Source organism: Phodopus roborovskii, unplaced genomic scaffold (assembly GCF_943737965.1).
Source record: "Phodopus roborovskii unplaced genomic scaffold, PHOROB, whole genome shotgun sequence".
Classification (NCBI taxonomy): domain Eukaryota; kingdom Metazoa; phylum Chordata; class Mammalia; order Rodentia; family Cricetidae; genus Phodopus; species Phodopus roborovskii.
In genome coordinates this window covers 438,607-463,673 of record NW_026125853.1, presented here as the reverse complement: position 1 = coordinate 463,673, position 25,067 = coordinate 438,607, and the positions used below count along the sequence as shown (strand labels likewise).

Genomic DNA, 25,067 nt, shown 5'->3' with positions numbered 1-25,067 from the left:
GCTCTTCACGGTGTATTTGATGTGTGCCATTTCGTGAGGTTCCCCTCTTAACATCCACAAGATGATGGACTGTAATCTGTAATTGTAAACAGAAGGAAACCTTTTTCTCTTCTAAGTTGCTTTATGTCAGGATATTTTATCACAGCGACAGAAATGAAACTAGAACAATGTACTAATTCCTTAAATAATTCACACCTTTCACATGTTATCTTTTGGTGAGTTTTCCCACAATCACTTCATCTAAATCTACAGATTCTTGCTCTGCCCATTCCTTATGCCCATCCCTTACTTTTTTCTCCCTTTTGAAATATTACATATTCATTTTTGTCTTTACTTTTGACTTTCTTCCTTCCTTCCTTCCTTCCTTTCTTCCTTCCTTCCTTTCTTTATTTCTTTCTTCTCTTCTTGTGAGTCAGGGTCTCACTATGCAACAAAAGCTAGCTTTGGACTTAGAATTCCCCTACCTCTGGCTCCTATGAGCTGGGATTACAGGCATGGGCTACCACGTCTATGTGTAAATGTTTAATGACCATATCCTTCCACTATAATGGGCAAAATGGCAAAGACAGAATATTGTTGAGTGTATTCTTTTCTGAGTCTGCAGAATGGTACTCAACACTTGTGTGTATGCACTCAGTATAAACTTCAAAAACCATTTACAGTAAGTAGGCGCTCCTAGTATCGGATGGCATTAAAATATAAAATAGTCCCCATAGGTTCATGTTTTTGAATACCTAGTCTCCAGCTGGTGTCAATGTCTTTGGGGAAAGAAGGTCACTGAGGGCAAGCCTTAAGATTTTTGAGCTCAGTCCCACTCCATTCTGCTTCCTAACTGGTGACTGAATGCATCCAGCTACCTCATGCTCAAGCTGTGCATTCCTTTACATGATGAACAGTATCCTTTGAATTGTAAGCTCAAATGGAATCTCTTCCCCCTGAGCTGCTTCCTGTCTGCTGTTTGGTCACAGCAATAAGAAAAGTGATTTGTGAAATGTTTTCAGTTTTACACGCGAAGGTAGTAATACACAGAGAGATGAAGTACTTATTCTTCATGGGGTAGTGCTCCAACCTTTGAAGCAGCCATTGAGTTTTAGTATTTGCCATTTTAGTCAATATACAGTGAGCAGCAGCACCTTGCCTCCTTGACTCTATGTGGCTGGCAGAGAAAAATGGAGGTCCTGCTTTCCAAGGCCCAACCAGCAGAACCACTTTCCCACCAACAGGCACCATCAAGACCAGTATTGGCAAGCACTCGATGGGAGGGACACTTCCTATTTAGTACATATGTTGTATCTCACGGAAGGGTGTGGGAATCTGCTAGCAATGTTCTTCCTGAATATGCTACTCATTATTTGTATCTGTATATGTATACACTGTATTATTTGTATATGCAAGTGGTGAGGTTCCTATTGCCCCATTTCAAGTGCTGGCAAAGTAGATAAACAAATAAGCTGAGCCAACCAGAGCTCATCAAAAGCCTACTGGCCAGAATCCTATTGGCCAGTTCATATTGTCCCCAGCTGCAAAACACTGGCAAACAAAACAAACATAATCACTAGTTGACATTTAGTGAACACTTGCCATGTGCCAGGCACTCTGACAGCTCCACTCGGATTAGGGTGTTTAATCCTCACAATGGCCCAATGAGGTACATATAAAGTTATGGACCAGGAGAGCCAGCATTCAAATCCAGGTCTATCTGACTCCAGGGATGATATCTTTTCATGAATACACAAGGCTGCCTGATTAATTTATTTAAAGAAGTATTTGAACAGGCGTGTGCTGCAGCTGCTTAGCCTGAGGTTAAACATCAAAAGTATGAAAGTATGGTAAGTCTAGCTTATTTGTCCCTGGCTACTGTAAATCTTTTTAAAAATGGTTTATTTGAGTTTCCTGATTTATTAATGAATGTGTTTTCTTGGGTATATGTGAAATTTTTATATTAACCAAGAGTTTCATAGTATTCTGGCAGGGGAATATTGGAGGAGAAGAAAGTCAAGCTGCAAATGAACTTGTTCTGGCCATGTCTACTTAGGAGCTGTTTCCCCCTTTTCCTATAAACAAGTAATAAGGGGGAATAAATTAATCAATCACTTTAATACTTTGGTTTTGCATCTTTGTGGTATTGGTTTAACAGCCAAGTGAAGGCACTATTGGTATTATTGCCAGTTAAAACTACAAAATCATATGAAAAATTGAATACCTGATTATGTTAACATAATGTACCACAATTTGAAGTGAGAGAATACAGAGAGAAAAAATTCAGAGATTAGAAGCAGTCACAGCTCACTAGCTCAGAACAAGCACATATGTGTCAATGAGAGAAAAGGCCAGTCATGCTTTCTGTGACGACCATGTACATACATAGCTAGAGCAAACAGAAAGCATACCCAAGTGAGTATCTGCAGAGCAAGTAAGCCCCCACTTCTTTCACACATGTGAAAACTCCCTGCTTCCTGATGTTATAACAAACTATTCCACAAGCACCTGACACTGCTGACCAAGGCTCTCAGACATTATATCTTCTTTGTCTTTCTAGACTGTATGCCCTGAATTGTGAGCAGGAGAGCTCTGCTATTTAGCTCCTGCCAACCAAAACCATGCTCTATCCTGTTCCCATCAAGTACCACCGAATAGATACAGAACTCTGCTTGCTACAAAACTTCCATTAAATCCAGGTTGTAGTCAGTCATCCTGTAGCATCTGCTACTAGGGTCAGTCCCATGCAGCTTGGTGACATGAACAAAGCTGGACTTCGTTGAATGATTTTTCTTTGGGCCCCCAGCTCACAAAGAACAACACTGAGACTTATTAATTATGAAAGGATGGTCTTAGCTTAGGCTTGTTTCTAACTAGCTCATGTAACTTAAATTGATCCACGTTACTTTAATCTGTACTCTTTTATGTGGCTCTGTTCTGCCCATCCTGCTTCTTCTGCCTGGCGACTCCACCTTTCTTCTTCCCAGAGCTCTCTGTCCCCAGAAATCTCCACTATACCTTCTGCCCAGCTATTGGCTGTTTAGCTTTTTATTAAACCAATCATAGTGACATTCTTCATACAATGTAAAGGAGTATTCCACAACAGGGTTTTGTCATTTTATTGCACAACTTTTTTCCTTCCCTTAACTTAATTCCTTTAAGTTGTTACTTATAGTACTTAACTCACCACTTATGGTATCAGTTACCAGGTACAATGCTTAGTTGATCTACAGTGCCTTTTAATATTCATGGTATTCAAGAATAATTGAGTTAGGTATGGAGATGGATGCCTTTAATCCCAGCACTAAGGATGCAGAAGAAGGAAGATCTCTGTGAGATCAAGGCTAGCCTGGTCTACGTAGCAAACTCCAGGTCAGCCTGGGCTACAAAGTAAGATCTTGGACCAAGAAAAAAGAGCGTATTTAAAAATTGGAATTGGTCCATGACTTTGCATAGTCTCACCATATGTTAAAACTATCTCATGCTGAGACTGACTGATTTGTAGCAACATTTCGTCTGCAATACAATATAATTTAAATGGGCACCCCTGGATAGATTATATATAGTACATATGTACACACTTTATATAATATATATACACATGTATATAGTATTAGTATATTATATTATATATATCATATATATATAGTATTAATACACAGAAACACAATCAGTCACTCTTATCATTATATCATTATACCAAAATATCTGACAGATACAATTTAAGGTAGGAGAACTTTACTTTGGCTCACAGTTCAGGGCATACAGTCTAGAAAGACAAAGAAGGTATAATGTCTGAGAGCCTTGGTTAGCAGTGTCAGGTGCTTGTGGAATAGTTTGTTTATAACATCAGGAAGCAGAGAGCTTTGTTTGAAAGCAGAGATGATCCAAAAGCTTGAGCCCCATTCTTACAGTCCTAAGACTGCACCCGGCACAACATGTAAAAAGTTCCACAGCCTTTCAGAACAGCATTAATTGCTAGGGTCCAAGTGTTCAAATAGAGTAATGCGTTAGGGGATGTTATTTTCATGTGTGTGACTTTTGTTTATGCTGCATTTGTTTTTAACTGTGAAGCTCTGTTACTTTGCCTGTCTAAAACACCTAATGGTCCTAATAAAGAGCTGAACAGCCAATAGAAAGGCAGAAGCAAGAATAGATGGGGCTGGTAGGCAGAGGGTATAAATAGGAGAGGAGCAATGAGCAACAGGAGAACAAGGAGAGGAGGACACCAGCCACTCAGCCAGCTACAGCGTAAAAGTAAGCTATACAGAAATGAGAAAGATAAAAGCCCAGAGGCAAAAGGCAGATGGGATAATTTAAGAAAAGCTGACAAGAAACAAGCCAAACTAAGGCCAAGCATTCAGGTCTAAGAATAAGCCTCTGTGAGTGAGTCATTTGGGAGTTGGGTAGTGGGCTCCTCACAAAGGCCAAAAAAAAAAAAAAAAAAAAAAAAAAAAAAAAAAAAAAAAACAAAAGAGCCCAACCAGGAAAAAAAAAATCTTACAAATGAGAGGGCATATTTGACATTCAGTACACAACAGTATATTGTTTAGAGACATGGTTCTGCTATGTAGCCCAGGCTGACCTCAAATTCACAATCTGTCTCTCTCAGCCTCCTAGGGATGCATATGCACACCCGTGTGAGTATGAATACGTAGAGTTCAGTGGTCTCTTGCTGGCCTGGATCTCACCAAGCAGGTCCAGCCGGCTATCCACTAAGCCTTCCCAGTGTTGGGATTACAGGCATGTGCTACTGTGCTCAGCTTTCTTGCATGGGTTCTGGGGACTGAAGTCAGATATGTTACCATGCCTCCATGGTCAACACTTTAGTGAGTTACCTCACCAGCATGTTCATGTACGTTACCATGATATTTTCATCTTATGATGGGCTTATCAGGAAATAACCCTAATACAAGTTGAGGAACATCTGTATCACTACATAAAAATGACTACAAGCATTGCTTGTTTGATCTGAGAGGAAAAAAAAAATCTGTGGTTGTGTATACATTTTAATGATGGCATCATTGACAGTGCTGCAATAATCCTGAGAAATGGCACCTCTCCAAACACAGAAGAATAGTATTTCAGAGAAAAATGCTTTTTCCTTTCATCACCACCACTGCCATATTTTTTATAAAGTGGAATAATTCTAATTTTTCCAAAGTCTCCATTTTCACTTCACCCCCAATCTGTGCAGCATGGAGAGCAACACACGCTGTTGGACATTTGGAGCAAAAGAGGCCAGGAGCTGAAGCGATGCTCTCCAGAAGAATAACACCATTCACTGTTGACCATTGGCTTTGGGGAGAGCATTAGAAGACCAGAATTCTAGGCTTTTGTCTGCTATTAACTAGATGTGTGACTCAGAAGTGGTTTACCTTTCTTTAGTGGTGGTGTCCTTATCTACAATCTGTCCAACAAAAGAACTGGTCTTTGGTAAAGAATGAAAATATTATGCTACAAAAATGAGCACTTTTAAAACTGGACATGGTGACAGATGTCACTAATCCCAGAGAGTAAGAAACTCCTGAGTTGCATGCCAGAGTAGGTCACATACTAAGACTCCTATCTCAAGAAACCAGAACAAGTTAGCAAAATTGAACCCTGAAAGCTCCTGGGGGCAACTAAGCATTCTCAGCCTTGAGAGTTTCAGCATGATTCAGTGGGTGGTGAACTGATTGACTGGGGACTGCTGTGTCCATCAGAGAAATGTTTATATTCCAGAAAGGAGCCCTGCGTGAGGCTCAGTGCTGTGGTATGGCCTGCCTGGTCATGGGTCAACAACATCTGTAAAACTTACACTGTTTGGTCTAGATCCTATGGCTCTGTACTGATTTCTGTCTCTGTCTTGTCAATCTGACTCACTGTCAACATTGAAGAAATTGCTTGCTCCTCGCTGAAAGTCGTTGCCAGGGTGGTCTGGCTCTGCTGCTCAGACACATCCCACCCCATCTGTTCTTCCCTGAAACATAAGGTTGGCTGCCCAGCTTCAGAGCCAGGCAATGCAACAGAGCAAGCAGAACTGACACAACATCCAAGCTGGAGGTTTCCTGAGCTCCTCGCTGACCATGCTTCATTGGACCTCAGCCGGCTCTAAATAGGTGCAAGTCAGAAGGAGTAATTGCTCATGCAGTTTTAGCTTTGACTGACTCCACAACTCCAGCTCCTCTGGCCCACCTTTCCAACATGCATTTTCTTTGTGGGGGAGGGGAGGGCGGGCAAATGAGTGAGTGGTATGTGCTTGTGTGTGCAGATAAGCATGCTCATGCAAACACACATGACGGCCAGCAGAGGGTGCCATGTCTTTATTGCTCTCAGGCCACTTCCTTGAGCAGAACACAAACCTGACTATATACCTTTCACCTAGTTTGGCTAGCTATCCAGCTCCTGGCACCCACTTGATTCTGTCCCCTAATATTGGAGTTATAAGAATAAGCAGACCTTACTCTGTGCTGGTAAAGGGAATTTGAACTCTGGTCCTTATGTTTGCAGAGAAAAGGCTCCACCCACAGGTTCACCCCACCAATCCTGCATCTTGCATTTTGTTTGGCCTTGACCTAGCCTTGTTACTTGAAAGATGAATATTGATAACATTAAAGGGTTCAGATGTCATATCACCAGTATCCCCTCATGACTTGACTTCTTCTGCATCCCAATAACTGCACTGGTCAGGGATGACTCCTGTCACATCTTGTGGTTATTTAATTGCATCACTTGAACAGCATATCACCATCCCCACGTGCCTTTACCAAGCAAGACTGTGAGCTATTTGGGGATAGTTACTGGACCTTTTATTTTCATCTATGTGGCTTCAGGATATAGACGAGTGGTACAAAGTAGATTCTCTCCCTCCCTCCCTTACTCCATCTCTCTCTCTCTCTCTCTCTCTCTCTCTCTCTCTATATATATATATATATATATATATATATATATATATATATATATAACTTCTAGAACTTGAGTCAAAGATGGTCTTTGCAAAAAGCAATCATTTGTAGATCTCATTAGGACATATTATTATCTCCTGAGCTGCAATTTCTTCACATGTAAAGTAGAAATACTAATAATAGTGTCCACTTTGTGAACTTTATGTAGGCGAGGATTAATGAGGAAAAATGTACTATATGAACCATAGACATGCTGGCACATAAGCACACAAGCAATGCATATAAGTTACTAATAATTTCTGCCATGAGACAACTTGGCACAGCTTGACTTTTGCATTTTGTATTTCTTCAGAAAATAGAAGAGCTGATTTCCTTTTAGAGAAGAACACTCTTTCACTCTTGCAGCCTATCAGCCTATATCTGCTTCACAAATAGCACGGAGAAGCTTGAGCTACTCTGTAGCTACATATCTTACTGTCATTAGATAAAATAATGCCAGAAAACTCTATAAAATGGTATTTTCCATTGCTAGCTGTTGCTACATCCCCACACTCTGAAACAAGGGAGTGCAAGGACAACTTAGCAGGAAGTGTACAGTACTCTGAACTACCGAGCACAATGCCTAAGCATGGATTGACAGTATTCTACAAGGTGTGAAGGAGGCTCCCAAGTGTCTTATCACAGCCATGGAACAAAGGCACTGTCCCTAAGAACAAAGATAGCCCAAAGCAGAGAAAATATGCAATGACAGATTGATACAAAAGACTCTGGTCCACACAACTGTGAAAAATTCATCTGAAAACTTTATAATTTAATACTAATAACGAACCAAAATGATGAGAAGTTAAAAAAGAACTATTTTAATTTGTAAGTCACTGTGTATGGCAAACAAAAGACATCTAGCTCAGAATTCAGAAATGGCAAAAGCTTTTTTAGAAGCTGTGATAGAAGATCATGGCTATCTACTTGGTAATGCATTTATTCAGACCTCCTATTGTGATCAACTGGATATAGTATTCTGCATGCATTCTCTACATCAGCCTAACTTCCATTATACCAACTTCTCCTTGGGTGATACACAGAGCGTCCTCACTTAATAAGTAAAAGATCGGGTATCTGAAAAGTCCAAAGATACAAAGCAATGCTCCTTTCGTAGTACATCAATAAATCACAAATATCCATGTTATATATCAGGGTCTAATGAATGGGAATAGTACTCTGCAATCATCAGTGTGACAGGTATAAATAATGGTGGCCAGATTGAGTCTGTGCCCAGATAGGGTCTGTCATTTCTTCAAGTCTGGAGTTAAAGCTTCTTTCCAGTACATCATTGTGAACTGAGAATGTACAGCAACAATGGAGTGGGACTAATTAGGAACCCTTCAGCTATTTGGAATTGTGTCCATCGATTCCATTCCTTCATAACTGATACAGCATTTTGACTGTGTGTTGCTTGGTAATAAAAACCTGAAATGAATTCTAACTGTTCAGAGAGTTAGCCTCATATCTTTACTACTACTTTTCATATTTTCACAGATAGGCAATGATCAACTTTATATGCAACAATGAAATGGTATTAGGAGGTGGAAAAGAAGGGGAAAGCGGCAGCCAATAGATCTTTCACAATGGGAATCGAATAGCAGATTATATTCATTTAGTATATATAGCATTTAGTATCTAGTGCTGAATACGTAAAATACATGACCATTATAAATCCACCTTCCATTGCAAAGCCTTGCTCTTATAGTGACATATCTTATTGCTCAATTGGAGCTTCTAGTGTGATGGAGGCATCTTTCGTTTTCTAGATTCAGGGCATCCTGAAAACCCATATCCTTGGGAAAGAGAGTTTATAAGAAAAGCTGAGGGGCTGGAGAGATGGCTCAGCAGTTCAGAGCACTGGCCACTCTTCCAGAGGAACGGATGTCAATTCTCAGCACTCACATGGCAGCTCACAACTGTCTGTAACTCCAGTTCCAGGAGACCCGACACCCTCATATTGACATACACGTCATCAAAGCACCCACCAATGCATACAAAATTTAATGAAATAAATAAAAAAGAAAGGCTGAGTTGCTCATAAAAGGGCTGCACCTATTGGAGAGGGAACTGTGTAACAGAAGGTTAAGTCATCACCATGGGGACATGCCACTTCAGAATGTCATGCTCTGCTAAATCCAAAAGGAGAGATTAGCCAAAGCTGTCTTCTGGAACCATCTTAAAAACATTAATCTACTACAAGTACCCAATCCCAGTTCTGGCATTATAAAAAAGATGTAGAACACTGTGCATCTAGTTATTGTGAAAATAAACATATCTTGTGATACAACTCAAACATAAATGGATTTGAATCAGGAAATTTATGAAATGACTTCCCAGAACCTTCTAATTTAACAATATATCTCAAGACACAGATTTCCATGCATTGAATAAACCATAAAGTAATTAACCAGTGTTGTTCATTTAGGTTCTGAACATCTTAGACTAAAGCTTGCATTGCCTTTCCAGACAAATGGCCTTACCCTTGCAAAATAATCTCCTGCCTTTTCTTCTCCTTCCCTTCTTATACGAGTATCACTGTATAGATATTGTTCTTTTAATTCCCACTGTCAGACACACAAAAAGCATCCCCAACATCTTTATTGAATGGCTATGAATGAATGAGAAAATGAGGACACATGGCTTTGTGGTAACTATGTAAGATGCACAACAGCACTTTTCACTTACTTCCCACTCTTAGATGTGCTCCGGGTCTTTGTAGATGATGGAGAGTTGGCACCTGAGTTGTAGTTTGAAGAACCCCATCTATCCTTACTATACCCACCGAAAAATATATACAAAGAACACAGAGAGAAAAAGCAATTAGTCATTTCATTTAACAATTTCAAGACCTCTCTCTCTCCTGTCCTCCCCCCAGCAAATATTTATCCAGTGATTTCCTTCAGTGTCAAGGACAGTGAGAACTATTAGTCAAGGTCAAATAAAACCTGTCCTTAAGAGCAAAGTTTGACCTGTTACATTCCATTAATAGTAGCACCATAGCCCAAGACCCTGGGAAGGCTTTAGTGAGATAAAATGTATAAATTACATAGTCAAAAGTGAGTAGCATTTCCTCTCCTCTAAAACAAACAAGCAAGCAAACAAACAAACCCCAAATGCCTTAGTTTTCCAGCCACTGTCACAAGTTCAGTTCTGAAGCTGCTGACTTTCAGTGAGGGGTATGGAACCAAGTGACTTCAAAATGTCTTTGGGAGATACTATCAGATGAATTAATAATTTTCCCTCATAATGTTTCATGGGAAGGCCATGCATTCAGATATTCTTTCAAGAGAAGCACCACTTGCTTCATGAGTAATTGAATTTAAATTTCCACCTTCAATAACTCCACAGCTTATGTCAAACCTTGGAAACAATTACTAAATAAATCACAAGGAAGGTCTGCTTAATCTCATCAGGTTAATAAACGAAGGCAAATTAATCACCTCAAGGTAAACAAAGAGGAATAATTGATTGGAGTCTCCTTGATTACTTTATTCTATTTCCTTTATCAAGCTATTTTACCATTATCTTCAATTCAGCTGCTTTGCCTTGAAATTAATACTTTACTTCATCTTCAGATTTCCATGGAAACCAATTCAAAGCCTTTCTCTCCACTTGGTTGTGAAATTACTTATCCCAATTTCATCAGAATTTTTTTTCTGTAACTAAAATCTACGTCAGCATAACCTCATAAATAGTGAAGGTAGAACATGCCTATCTTGTTCAGCGAATATAATAGGACCTTCTCTGTTTTTACATTTATTTACTTACCGTGTGTGTGTACTCAAGTGTATATGCACATGTACATAGAGGTCACAGGGCAACTTGCAGGAGTTATTTCTCTCCTTCCAGTATACGAGACCCAAGGGGTACACTTGTGTCATTAGGCATGGCAGCAAGTGTTCGAAACAACCTCATCAGCCCAGGACCTTCCTTTTTAACTTAAAATATATTATTATTATTATTGTTGTGTGTGTATGAGAGGGGGGGTGTGAATAGGAAGTTAGCTGTTCCTCATTCCACCAAAGGTTCCAGGATCAAACTGAGGTGGTTGGGTTTACTCAGAAAGTGCTTTTTATCTGCAGGGCCATCTCATGAATCCAGAACCTTTTATGGGTAGAGATAGTGTCTAAGACCCTTCTAAATTCTTTTGAATCTTTCAAGTCCATTGCAAATATGTGTCTCTGTGCAGTAGCATTTATGTCAAGGCTGGGAGGGGGTCATAAATGACATTCTATACTAAGTCACTAGTTTCAAATGGACACCAGGGTGTGATTGGAACAAAAAATAATAATGAGGGCTTCCTTGTGATTTCCAAGGTAATGAAGATGTATAGGCACAGACAAACACAAATCAGGAGGAGCGGATGTCAGTAAAAGCTCCAGCAGTTTAGATGTAGTGGCCACAAGGGCCCAAAGCAGTCATGTAAAGTGGGGACTATGCAGGTGGCTCTGATGCTGCTGCACGGTGCTTGACTCTGCAGTTAAGTGCTGGAACTTGAAATAGTGAATCAATCAGAGGTGTGTAAGAAGACGCCATGATGAGACCTGTAACTCTGTATGTCAATAAACAGCAGAAGGAAGGAGAGAAGGAAGGATAGAGATGGGGGAGGGAGAAGGAAGGAAGTGATGGTGGATGGGAGGGGAAACTCTCATTCAAAATTATTGCTGTCTAAAAGTGGGTGCATTTTGATGCAAAGGATGCAATAAGCTTCCCGTTACATCCAAGTGGCAGCTGGGACTATAGCTACAGCTTGCCTAGTGTGTATGACTCCCTGGGTTGGATCCCTAATGCCACACCATAAAGCCTGTGTGGCGGTGAGTGTAATTCCAGCACTGAGGAGGTGGAAGCAGGATTAAACGTTCAGGCTCATCCTCAGCTGCAAATCAAGTTTGAGATCAGGATAGGGCCCTGACTCAAAGCGGGGAAAATAAACACAAGTAGGTCTTAGCCACCTCCCTTCTCCATTCCTGGACACTGGACCTCTTCAGATACTTTACTCACATACTAGGCACTGGGAAATTTGCCTGGAACCACTCTTAAACCAGAGATTTTTAAAATTATCCTGGGCAGGCTACACGCTCAGATTATGTGCTCATCTAACTTTAGACATCCTTGTACTTTTGAATTAAACAACAGGCATTCTTCACTGCTAAATTCCCACCTCTGTGCCTTGGGGAAGATGGTCTTTTAAAATTTGCATTACAAGTGATTCTCAAGGGAAAGCAAGGCAGGACATCACGGGGGGGGGGAAGTCAGCCTGCGGTGACAGCCTTATTATTGTTAACTGCTTCTCTGGAGGTGGGTTGTCCTAGGGCAGTAGCCCTTAAAAGATAGAAATGATCCCACCCCACCCCAACCCCAGGCTTACTGCCAAATCCCTGAAGTGCAGATCTGAGGGGAATGAAAACAAAAACATTCGCAAGAATAAATCACATGGGGAAGGTATGGCACCAAGGCTAGAGGTGAAAGTACTCAAATGTCTCCAAATGTGTGTTCTGTGCAAATAACAGATGGGTTCCCAGTGGGAAATGTATCAGAAAGGGGAGTGGGAAAGAGGAACTTCTGGCAGGCTTGGATCCTAGGAGGGCAATTTTGTAGCTATACTAAGGAAAGTTGTACAGAGAGATCTGCCAAATATTGGCAGAAAAAAATCTTTCCCTATCCCAGAGATCTGGACTGGGTAGATAAACTGGGACGAGATGCAGTAAATCTCAAACCCTGAGACACAAAGACAATGAAAGCAGTAATTCTGAGGGCCTCGAGTTTTCCCAAAGTGTCTCATAAGAGATAAAGAGAAAATACTGCAGCAGACTACTGGGAGCCTCAAAGATCTGGAAAGACACAGGTCAAAGGCCCCGAAAGATTAAGATGCTGCCAAGATTCCTGGTTACTGAAAGAACCAGCAATCCCAGGGACTGACAGGAATGTCTGCTTGCTTCTAAGCTATATGGATGATAATTTGTGGCCTATGAGAATGGGGAGGGGGCTGTGTTGACTTTGAACTAGTTCCTAACCTTTGCATCTGAAACAGACATGCTCACTTGTCACTCCTTTGATCCATCTTGTCAGCCCTTTACACTTTCATCTCTCCTTTAAGTTGTAATCTCAAGAGCTGTGGCTGAAATCCCAGAAGGTCGGGGCCCAGCCCTCTTGAGCCTCACCTGAGTTGTATCCTCTTCTGAGATAAGATTCCGGCTCTCCTCAGGCCTCATCAAAGGCCTCTGAAACCAATTCCAGGTGAGTTTTTGATAAGAAAAGCTAATGTGTGCCAGCCCTTCTCTGACTGTCTGGTGAGCTGTCCTCACTAACTATTAATAGCAAAGAGAATTTTTCCCACTCCAGGCTCCATACATGCTCCAAAAGCTAGAAGGGTGCAAAAAAAAAAAAAAAAAAAAAAAAAAAAAAAAATCCTACAGTGCTGTGCACATTGTTCCATCTAGGTAGGAAAACTGTGATCTACCCAAGTCTGCAGCATTCTCAAAGGGTTTCTGGTGGGACAATTTGATATCCACTGTCATAAACTGAAATGGCAACCAGACCCTCTCCTGAAGTTTTTTTCCGTCTTGCCCGAGAGGTAATTATGAACAAAGAACTTATTGATTGAGAACATGTTCACTTTTGTTTTTATTTTTACTGATTTTGGGGATTGAAGCTAGAACCTCATATATGCAGGTCATATACCCTCTACCAATCTACATCCCCCAGTGGTTGAACCTACTTTCTTGATGGGCAGCATGCAGAAATCTGCATTGCTCATAGTGTATCATAAGACCTTTTTTTTTGGAAAGCATAAACCTCATGTTAAAGAAAAAGTTTGTTCTACACTTAGGGAAATTATAAAATTTCATTCCTAGAGTCCTAAGAACCTGAACTTGTATTTCAGGTGCCAGGCACTGGCTATTGCACACTTCCTGCCACTGCATCATTTTTTGGCACTGAGCATATATGTTGCTTATATTATACTGCTTAGCTATCTCTTCTACTAACTTTTAAGTCAGTGCATCTTGTGATTTAAACATCATTTGTCCTCGGGAAAAAAAACTATGCTGAGGGTTGATCTCCAAATTTAATGATATTGGTAGGGGCTAGGCATTTAACAGGAACATTTAGTAGGGACTAACATTTAATTAGGCTCATAAGGGCAGAGCCTTCATGAATGGGTTAGTTACTGTAAGAGCAGGCTGCTCTCAAGGGACTCTAGCACTCCACAATACAGCTGCTCTCTTCAGCCCAGGTCTGCTTGCTACTCTCACATACCCTGCCATCATCTGCCATGTTTGTGCCTCATGAGGACTTCCTGTATGACTGAATGATTGTTCATAATTACCTCTTTGAGAAAACTCCAGCAGGAGTGATTCTGGTTGGCATTTTGGTTTCAGACAATGGCTATCTAATTGTCCCTTCTTGATCTTTAGTGCCTTTACTACGATGGTTAAGAAACCAGCTTCCTTATAACCAACTCATGCTCATGAATTTGGTTAATGCAACAGAAAACAAGCAAAGCAAGGACATAGAAAAATTCTTGAACAAATAAATAAAACACACCCTACCTACATTTGGGCTCGGAGGGAAGTATTATTGTCAAAGATCAAAAGGTCTGGCATCAGTGTGAGAAAAAGAAGCAGGGACATATATACCATACATTTTCCTTGACTGATGAATGATCCAGGATTGGAATCCAGTTACTGATTGTTGATTGTTATGTATATTCCAAAGACATGTGTGTTTTGAAAAAAAAATCATTCTCAAGCAAGCATGTTTGGATGATAGGATAGTATTTCTTAATAATAGTCCTAAGCCTGTTGCAATCATATAACTTTTAATGATTTCCAACAAATGTTCTTGAAAGTAATCATAGAGATGTAGCCCAAGCTACTGTGGAGGGCTTGTTCCAAGTCTCTCTTGGGGGAAATAGTAGCTATTCTGTGTTTCTAGCAGAGTCTAGGTTTCAGAAAGCTCCAAGCATTTGGAAATGCACTTAAAACCCAGCCACTAGCAAGGATACAGACTCATCCAGTGTGCTTCCCAAACAGATGTTTGAGTCCACTCAACAGCCCATGTGCCAAGGGGGAATCTTCTGAGAGGCTTTTAAATCCTGACTGCCTCTTGGTGAGCCCTGCCTTTCTCTCCTCAAAGAGGCCTACACTTTTGAAGTAGTTTGCCCTTGTTCTGTTACTGAGTAAGAAAGCGCTTCAAATATTGATTCCTTTAATTAAAGCTGATGAAGCATTTGAGTGCTTTTCTTCCTTTGCCCCCCACCTTATTCATTTTCATTCCTTCTACCTGAAGTGTTTGAACTGGAGTCCATGGCCCGTTTTGTCTCTTATTTTCATTACCTCTATTCCCGTCACTCATCAAGCAGAGAAAGTTCAGTTTTCGAAGGTGCACTTTTTTTTTGCTCCTCCCCCTGGCTTCCCTTGGCTTAACTGTGGATAGCAACAGAGGCTTTTCTGAGAAGACAAAGGCTCATCTTTCTTGCTGTGTAGCCAAGTATAACTATAGTCTCTCAGGGACAACTCCAAAGCTCAAAGCACTTGTTCAGGAATCTTGAGTTCGAATCTTGGCTGCCATTTCACAGATGTCTAACTTCTTGCTGTCTTAGGATTGTCATGTGTGAAACAGAGGGGGTTAAAAAAGTCAGGTCATCCATTCATAGAGAAACTCACAGCTGCTCTGGAATTGCAAAGCCCTGAGAAAAGGCTGCCTGGGCACACACACAGTATCTTGCCTTCTCCCCTTCCATTAACTTCTCAGTCTAACAGCTTACCATAGGCACCAGGACCTGCACCAATGAGTTCATTGATTACTGCTGCTGGTTTGCTCTCTTCACCTACAGGCACATGCTGTGTTACTGCCAAGGGAGTGATAGTCATATATATCCCTTAATGTCTCACTGGAATCCGATTTTAAATTATATTATGGTCTCATTTAAGCTGGCCAACCACTTATGTATTTTGAAAGAGTAGAGACTTTGCTTCAGAGTATCTGAGGCCAGTGGAACGTCACGTAACAACTATGAGTGCTATTGTAATATTACTATATATTTGGTGTTATTCCATCAGAAGGGAGGTTGAGGACCAAAAATCATAGCTCTGGGATTAGATGGCTTTGGGTAACTGAGACCTGAAATATGAAAGGTGCTCGGACTGGCATGGTCATTAGAAGGGTGGAAAGAAAGAAACATGCCCAGAATAAAAAAGAAAACATAACAGAACTTGGAGACTGACCACATTATAGGAATGGAAGCAAACTCTAAATAACAGCTGTGGAGAATGCTCAGAAACCGGGGGGCTGGGAAACAAGTCTACTCTACCAAAGAAATAGAGTAGTTAGGAGGAGGATATAGGTTATAGAAGATGATGAGGGATTTGCCTGGGCACATATTAAGTTGGGTTATGGATGAACAATTTTTAGCAGACATTTAGAGAAATGGCACCAGAATTCCAGAAGAAAAGCAGAGTAAGAAGATAATCTCTGCTTCAAAGGGGGTACTCTGAGCCGTGAGGTAAGTAATGAGACCTGAAAGGACAGTTGTCCTTGTGATTAGAAAGCAGGTTATGTCTGGTGCCATCCTTTGCCAGAATGTTTAGTCCCACCTTGGTTGATGGGAATTGCGAAGGCTCTGCAAAAATCTGTAAACCAGGACTCATGTAAGAGGCCAAGCCAGTAGATTTAGCTGTTTAAAGCTCAGTGCTAAGATTAGCGAGGGAAAGTGCAGGTCTTGATCCTTGCATACCTCAGCGGCTGTCTTTGTCCATCTCCCTTGCAAGCCAGTCCCCATCCTCTAGTTCAGACAGATCACCAAGCTAGGTGCAGAACGTGGGTAGAAATAACTTTGCTGCTGCCCCCTCAGTGTAGGGAAGACACCGACTGATGAACAAGAGTAATCATTAAACCCAAGCTTTATTTGCAGCTCATATCTTTTCTTTGTCTACTCTTCCCAAGCACTAACCAAATATTAAAGGCTAAACTAAAAGCTACTCTTTTCTCTGTAGTTCCTACATTGTTTCTATATCTGTAGTTGCCTACATTGTTTCTATATCTTGGCTTATTAACTGCACCCTAAGTTATTAACTGCACCACCATTCATCAATAATAAAACCACAGTTGGACATGAGGACAAGCTATCTGGGAGTAAAACAAGGGCCTGAGAATTTACAATTCTAATATGCTCTCAACGAATTGCTAATGTTGTCTGTCCATGATCTGCATTTTGAGAGCCACTGTTGCAAACGACAGCTACACTAGAAGAAATCAAGAGAACAATCACCTGCACCCACTGTCCCTGATTTCCAAAACCTACAATTAGAACCCTGTTATGTGAAGGACGAGATGGTGTGGAGATATAAAGAGCTGCCGACATGCATCTCTGGAGAAACTTCTCTTTCCTGAGAAAGTGGCAATTGCTGCAAACACCACAGAGTGGAGCTCCATAGCAGGTGAAACATAAATTGGATCTGACAAGCATTAATTGAGCCTGCAGTTCTATTTACTGAAAACGATCTGACATAATTAAAAATTCACAACTAGAGTCTTGTTGGTGAACATTATATATTAGGGAGTTCCCAAAGTAGGCTAGAGTCTCTGAGAACTTTAAGGAAAAGCTGAAGGAGCCAAATACTACAGTAGGAATTAACACAGCCAATTTACCTGACAGAAAATTTGATTTTATATAGCAAATAAAAATAAGCCAAAAGCCTGTGTATGGGTGAAGAACATTTCCCTATTGGTTTATCAGTGATTGGTTTTGCTTTCTAAAAATATACTCTTACAAGAATTTTAAGACTTGTGCTCATGTTTTCCTAAAAGCACATAATATTTGCTACCGAGAAAGTTTTCAATACCAGTTTACTGATAAGTGTACCCGGTGAATTGGCTGATGGCATGCATTTGTTGGACTAAATGGGCTGACTGACACATACTACATTAGAAGTTTGTTAATGTAGTTATGTGCTCTTTTTATTGTTCAAGAAAAAAGTCTTAGGAGCAAAATGTTGGTTTGGCAATTGGATATATGGATACTGAATTTTGCAAGACAGGGATCTCAGATAAAGCCTGGCCTCACAGATCTGGGAACTGGCAGGACTTAAGAGCTCATAGAGTAAGCAAGGACACAGAGGGAGTGCGTAGAGTGCACTGAGCGAAGATGGAATAGCCAAGGAAAACGATTAAGGACAGGCCAGAGATGAGACCGTGTGCTTCTGAAAGCCAAAGAGGAGATGGAAACTGAGAGTAGCATGCCAATCATTAGAGACTCAGTTGCTGATTATGAAACTGTGCTATGTCCAAACATTCCAAGGGCTGCATGTTGCTTTCTCCTAGGGGACTTTTCTGATTAGTTGTGGTATCTCATTAGTCATCCTGTCCTTTATCACACCAAGAACATGTGATAGTGAAGAATTCTTGATCGCATGCAACCTGTTTTCATCAATTCCTGGCAAGCACGATCTAACGTTCAGTGAAGGAAGACTATTTTACCTCAAGCAAATCCATAATTATAGGCTTTAGATGTATTTTTTTCAATCTGTCCTTATTTATGACAACAAAGGTCAATAAAACAAGAAACTGTCATAGAATAAATTAAATGTACTAGGGCTTATTCAAATACACTTATAACATCCCTAAAACCAACCAACCAAACAAAAAATCCCAAAACCAGACTTTTGATTATTTGTTTGTTTGGTTTCTCTATTATATGCAAAATCAGAAATAAGCCTTCTAGCCCTTATCTTGCCTTTCAAACATTAAGGATCAAGCTCTCTTCCTGACCTTCTTTAAGGTTTCTAAGAAAATGGCGGTCTTTGCCATTACTGATACCATCCAAGAAGAGATGCCATAAACATTAAACAATCTCTAGGCTCCCACTCAACAGAAGGGTAAGAGCTTGGACAACCTCTCAGATAACTCTGAAAGAGTCCCATGTGTGGGATAGGGAGACAACTGGGTCTGTGAAGAATGCAGCCTACACTGAGGCTCAAGACTCTCAATCGTCAGGTCTCAGGGTCAGTTCTCCAGATGGCTCGCCAAGAATAGGGGTGCAGAACAGGGGACTCTACCTCATGAAAGCACTGTTGGCACTTAAAGGGAACCAAGATGGTATTTAACTCAGAGAAACCCAGACTTGGGAGGAGAGATATCCAGTTAGCTGCTTGAAAAGAACAAAATTCTTTGTGTCTTGGGAATAAACAAAACGATCGTTCAAAATCTGTTTCATGGACAGGGAGACAGCTCAGTGGGTTAAGTTAAGGCTGACACAACCTGAGTTCTATCCTCAGGAGCCAGATGGTAGAAAAGAGAGAATTGTCTCCTGCAAGATGTTCTCTGAACGCCATACATGTATACACACATAAGAAAGTAAATAGATGCAATTAATAAAACCTGTTTAAGAGTCAAAGATGTGACAGTGTAGAACAACTGTTCTAGTACCCACAAGGCTTTAGATTCCCCAACATCACAACATGTTATTCAGTACTTATCTTGGGATTCTTATCAGGATGCATTTTGTGGCCTCTTCTAATGTCAATTATGTTTTCTTCCCATTTTCCAGAGCGCTTTGTTAAAGTAACTTTTCACATACTCTGCTTACCTAGGGCTTATGGGAGTACAGTTTAGTGTTAATATTCTAGAGACACTAAGGGGAAATAAAATCCTACAGGAAGGGAACGACCCTCTCATACTCAGAAAGCTTTGTCGTTAGGTCTTTTCTAAAGCTTTTCCCTTTAGACGCTATTGGTCTACTCATCCCTGATAGGTTTTATTTAAGAGTTTTATTTAAATTAAGAGGAAGTTTCCATTACTCCATGCTTGCCAAGATGTCAAAACTCATGTCAGACCTGTGGAGGCACCTACAATTCCAGAATAAGGTTATCAGTGGTCTATGAAAGACCACACACTACAGGATACATATGGCTTGCACATCTGGATTTTGTTTCTGGACAAAATACAAAGGCTTTGTTTCTTGAGACAATATGCCTTCTGGAATCAGAGTTCATTTTTACCTTTGAAGTAATGAAAACAAACTGAAAGTCAAGTGAGATACCAAGTAAAATAATTCTGGAATCAGTCAGCTATACTGGTAAGCAATTCCAGTACAGGAAAATTCTAGATTAAGTAGGAATTTTCTTCTTGCCAATTTTAAATAACCAAATTAGAAATAAGGAAATACTGAGTGATGCCTGCTGCTCCATAATCCTTCTACTTTTACTGACTTTTGGGGAGTCAGAGAAATAATAATTAAAAATAAGCATTACCTATATTTCTAAAAGTGTGGCTAACAGAATCTTAGTGTATTACAAGAAAAACAGGTCCAAGATAGTAGCATGGGGCAGAGAAAACACGAACTTGCATGACACCATTTCAGAGTAGAGTAGAGTAGTATTTGTCATTTCTAATATGCCTGTTGTCTCCAAAATTGGGAGATTTTTCCTAAAATACCATTGTGAGGAAAAAGTAAATCATCAGAAAGACTTTAAAGGAGAGAAAGCCTCGCACAACCTTGGGCTACTTGGATTACTGAAGCTGAATGTTGGAGTTAGCTTTGAGTTCCCTGAAAACCAGGGCCATAATAGAAACATGATGGCTAATGGCACTGTCAAGTTGTGATTAAAACCAAAAATTTTGTCAGGAGGATTGAACTCACTTTACTTTTTTTGTGCCTATAAAACAGCAGCACCTGTTTTATAGGAAATACTAAAAGATGATATCCCTTCTTCACACACACACACACACACACACACACACACACACACACACACACACACACACTCCACATTCTCTATATATATTCTATCTCTCCATCTATCATGTATGGAGACATTTTAAAAGTGAAGTTGGTAGGGTCTAATTGCCATTAGAGATATCACACAATAAAGATGGCCATGGCAACTAAGCTAAGCTAATGTGATAGAAGCCTTTTTGATCATCCAACACTTCTGGTCTCTTCGAAGAAGCATAAGCTGGAACAATCTGCTCATTGCGCAGCAGGAAAGCTTGTGTCCCTTTGGCTATTTGTGCATTAGGAGGTTTGAGGCATTCCTTGATAGGCTCAACTGCCTGGATCCTGCCTCCAAATTCATGTCTGTATCTGCTGCGTCCATCTGGTAGGGGGTCAGGGAGACTCAGGTGAAAGCTACCGAGAAATGCACTCATGATTTTCTTAGGTCCTCTTTCGAACTCTTTCTTCAGGGCTCCTGGGATGTTACTCTTTTGTCCAGTGATAGCAGCCATTCACTTTTATCATCATCTGCTTCCATTATCTGTAATTCTCCATCTATGCCTCCTATCAATTCCCCAGAAAGCTATCCTTCTGGGAAGGGAGTGGCTCGGTATCTGACCTGCAAATCCAACAATTTGATGTACTTTGCAGTCTCAGAGCCCACTTTTCTTTTTCTTATCCATAGGTTACACAGGAAGACTGTAAGGAAAGCTATCTTTCCCTAGAAGCAAACTCACCTATAATCAAAGAAGACTCATGAAAGGGGTCCAGCACTAACAAAGAGGCTCCCTTTTCCAGACTTTAACAAATTAAAGCCCACATTAATTAATTCTTCAGCCCTTTAATTGCTCCTGGATTAAATATGCTGGGGCTATTTTTCATTCCTGCCCTGGTTGTCACAAGTTCAATAATTCACTTAGGGAATTCTGGCATCATGTATTTGGCCCTGCCTGTCTATGGAGTCAAAAGGAGTAACTCATTAGTAAGTAAGAAACATTAATTAGACTTGGGTAAATTTATACTTGTGAAAGATGTTAGCTTCATTCCAGATTGTTGGAAGGAAATTCATGCTCAGAGTTGCTTGGCAAATGAAGAGTTGATGTAGGCGATTCGATAAAGTCTCAGAACAGACTTCAGCATCCCACCAGAGGCTACACTATAACCAATGCATGCTGCTGTTCTCAGTGGTGTCACTTACAACACTATATGAAGATTTCCGAGGTATGTATGGTACCCCATTTCCAGGGCATCTCCCTGGTAACTGTCTTTATGGGCAGTTAGGAGACACATGAGAAGAACCATTCATGACTATGAAGTACACTTTATTTTATTTGGCCTCAATTACAACATCATAATTATCTTCTGATGAAATCTGATTGATTCCAAAACTCCAGTCTACCTTCAAAAGCCATCTCAAAACAGTTCAGAGTCGTGGCAACATGCTATAACTGTCAAATATACTACCAATGCAGAAGCATGGAAAAGTCAGACATTTCTTCAAACAGTCCTCTTTCTGTCTATCACTTCCACTGAGTCAAAAGTAAATCTGTTGGACTCTTTTATTTATTATAGTGCTTTGGCAGCATTCTACCTTTGACTAGAAATTAACCCCAATATCTGTAGCTCAGGTTAATGCTTTCTGCCTTTTCTTATGTACACAGGAAAGAACCAAGTACCATGTTGAAATGTCCCCCTTCTTTGCCTATGATCTTTCACTGACTTCTCTGAGGGCAATGGTTCTGATGCCAGGTGAGGAAATGGATTCATAGGTCAGTACCTTCAAAGGTCCATTAAATATAGTGCTATGTAATAGCACATTAACTATCCTAAACTGTGCCAGACAACAACCAGGGAAATGCAGAAGTTTAAAAACTAATACAGACTCTTAGGAGGCTGATGCAAATGTAAATCACTACCCTCACTAATTAAAACTTTGGCCTTTTGATTGCTCCTGGATTAAGTTCACAGAGGTGATTTTTCATCCCTGCCAAGGCTGACACAAGCCCGATAATTCACCCTGGCAATCTGACGTCACTTGCTTGGCCCTGCTTGGCCACAGAGTCAAAAAAGGTATCTCATTAGGGACTGAGTGATATTAACTAGACGTCTGTAAATAATACCTACATATGATATTAGCCCCTGATTTTACCCGGGTTATTGAGAGGGCCATACTGAGACTTGGAAGATTGGGGTTGCTGCTAGAAGCCATCACACCAGTCCTCCAGTTGAGTAGGATGCTTCAATTTACACAAATGAAATGTGGCCTGAAACAATGCAGTCCTGACAGCTGGCCTATCATGAACTATAAATGGCAGTGTATATTAACATGAACAGTTTTATAGTTAAAATGTTGTCATAGCTCTTGTTTTACAAATTCACAATGCTAATCTACCATTATTTCAATAACAATGCCCTTAGCACCTGGTAGGAATAAAATACTACTGATACAAAGATCTGTTGTGTACTACCTAATCTTAAATGTATTAGAGACTTGAAATAGTGAATTCAAATGACAGCTCATGCTGGTGAGGATGTAACGTAAGGGGGAACACTCATCCCTTGCTGGTGGGAGTGAAAACTTGTATAGTTACTATAGAAATCAGTGTGAGAGTTACTCAGGAAGATGGGAATAGGTACTTTAAGATCTAGCTGTCCACTCTTAGGCATATACCCAAAGGGCACCTCATCCTACAACAGAGACATTTGCTCAACCATGTTCATTGCAGCCTTATCCATAATAGCTAGAGATTGGACATAACCTAGATGCCCATCAATATATGAATGAATAAAGAAAATGTAGCATGTTTAGACAATGAAGGACAACCCAGCTGTCAAAATGAAATCCAGGAACTGAAAAAAATCATCCTGAATGAGGTATCCCAGAGCCAGAAAGACAAATATGGTATGTGTTCATGTATATATGGATATTAGCTGTTAAGACCACAAAGGTTAGGTATACAGCAAGAGACGGGGGCACGGGGGGGGGTAGACCAGATAGGGCTCACTAGGAAAGAGAAGTAGATTTATGGATGGACCCAGGAGTGGGGACTGAAACAGGAGCATCAAGAGGGGAGGGGAAGTAAAGCATGAGTTCAAGGCCATAATGGGCAACGTAATGAGAACTTGTCTCAAAACAAGGAGTGAAAGGAAGACTCATGATGCTGCTTAGTGGGAGAAAACTTGCCGGGCACAAATGAGGCCCTAGGTTTGATCCCTAGTACTACAAAACAACCACCACCAAAATGTCCCTGGCTTCATCACTTTCAGGTGGTGCTTAGATTAATGAGGGTCACCCTTGATGAGTGAACAATTGCACCTAGAGACAGCATGAATGTTCTATTCTGGCCACATAAAGGGCACTCTTCTGATATTGAGGGAGAGGAGAGGCAATGTTGTAGGATGACCTGCAGATTGAGACTTCTCTGAATGAATTTCATCATAAGTGACACTCCTTAGGGATAAGGAATGGATGACTAGAAATCATTCAAGGTTATCGGATAAATGTTTCTAAAGTGTTGAGGTGAAACATTTGGAATTTAAACTAGCAGCCAGACACAGTAGCACAATTAAAGCTGCATGGTCTGGAAACTGTGTGTATGTTAAGACATGAGGCGATACTTCTAATACCATTCATATAAACTTTTATTCCAAGGTCCAGAGTCATTGGAAGATAGCTCTGTTCTGATTTTAAAGCTTTGTGAAGTACAAATTTAAGGTGGTTTTCATTACTTTAGCAGTGAAGACAAGCCAGAGAATCTGGGGCTAGGGGGATCTTTCTCCAAGAATCCACAAAGCCAACAACAAAAGAACTGCTAAAAGCCACGAAAAGCATGGCCTATCAGATTTATATGGTTGGGAGTCTGAAACTATTGATTCAAAATACACGAAACTAATGGGGAAATTACAATTTCTCATATTAATTAAAAGATTCTAGTTCACAGAGACAGCGGTGGAAATGTGAGACAGAAAGGCTCTTGGCCCTTATAGCTAGCAGGAAAAATATTCTGTAAGCATCTGATTCATTCTCGTCACTTAGATCTAAGCTACAGCTGATACAAGTGCTCAGTTAAAGAAGTAGAAAGGAGAAAAGCACCTGAACTGCATAGGCTTCAGTGACAGCTAATCAATGCAAAATGTGTCTTTACACTGCATGAGAAACGAGGCACAGGTTCAACGTACTAATGTGCAAAAAATGGCCTTCCCGACCTTCCAAGGCTGATTCTTAGACCCATCATTTATCTCCCGCTGTCTGTCCTAAGCGAGGATAATCCTCCTTCAACCTATAAAAGTGAGGATGTCCAGAGAACAAGATGAGCATGTAAATTTCTGCTCAATTTCATTATTCAAAAACGCCCTTGGGGAATCCAGCTTTGATAGGGCATTATGGTGAAAGACACCACATTGAATAATTAGTTCAAAATTGGTACTAGTCTGTCCCACAACCA

General features: G+C 40.5%; 1 protein-coding gene across 3 annotated transcripts in view; it reads right to left on the bottom strand.

Moving 5' to 3' along the window:
* Hs6st2 (heparan sulfate 6-O-sulfotransferase 2) overlaps positions 1–25,067 on the bottom strand; it is a 271,409-nt gene that overhangs the window by 27,114 nt on the left and 219,228 nt on the right. For 2 of the 3 annotated variants that reach the window (XM_051178804.1, XM_051178805.1), the window contains one exon: positions 9,594–9,680. The exons of the other annotated variant lie outside the window; for it this stretch is intronic. In XM_051178804.1, the coding sequence (XP_051034761.1) occupies positions 9,594–9,680 (87 nt within the window). The remainder of the gene's footprint in view (positions 1–9,593; positions 9,681–25,067) is intronic. 3 annotated transcript variants of the gene reach the window in all.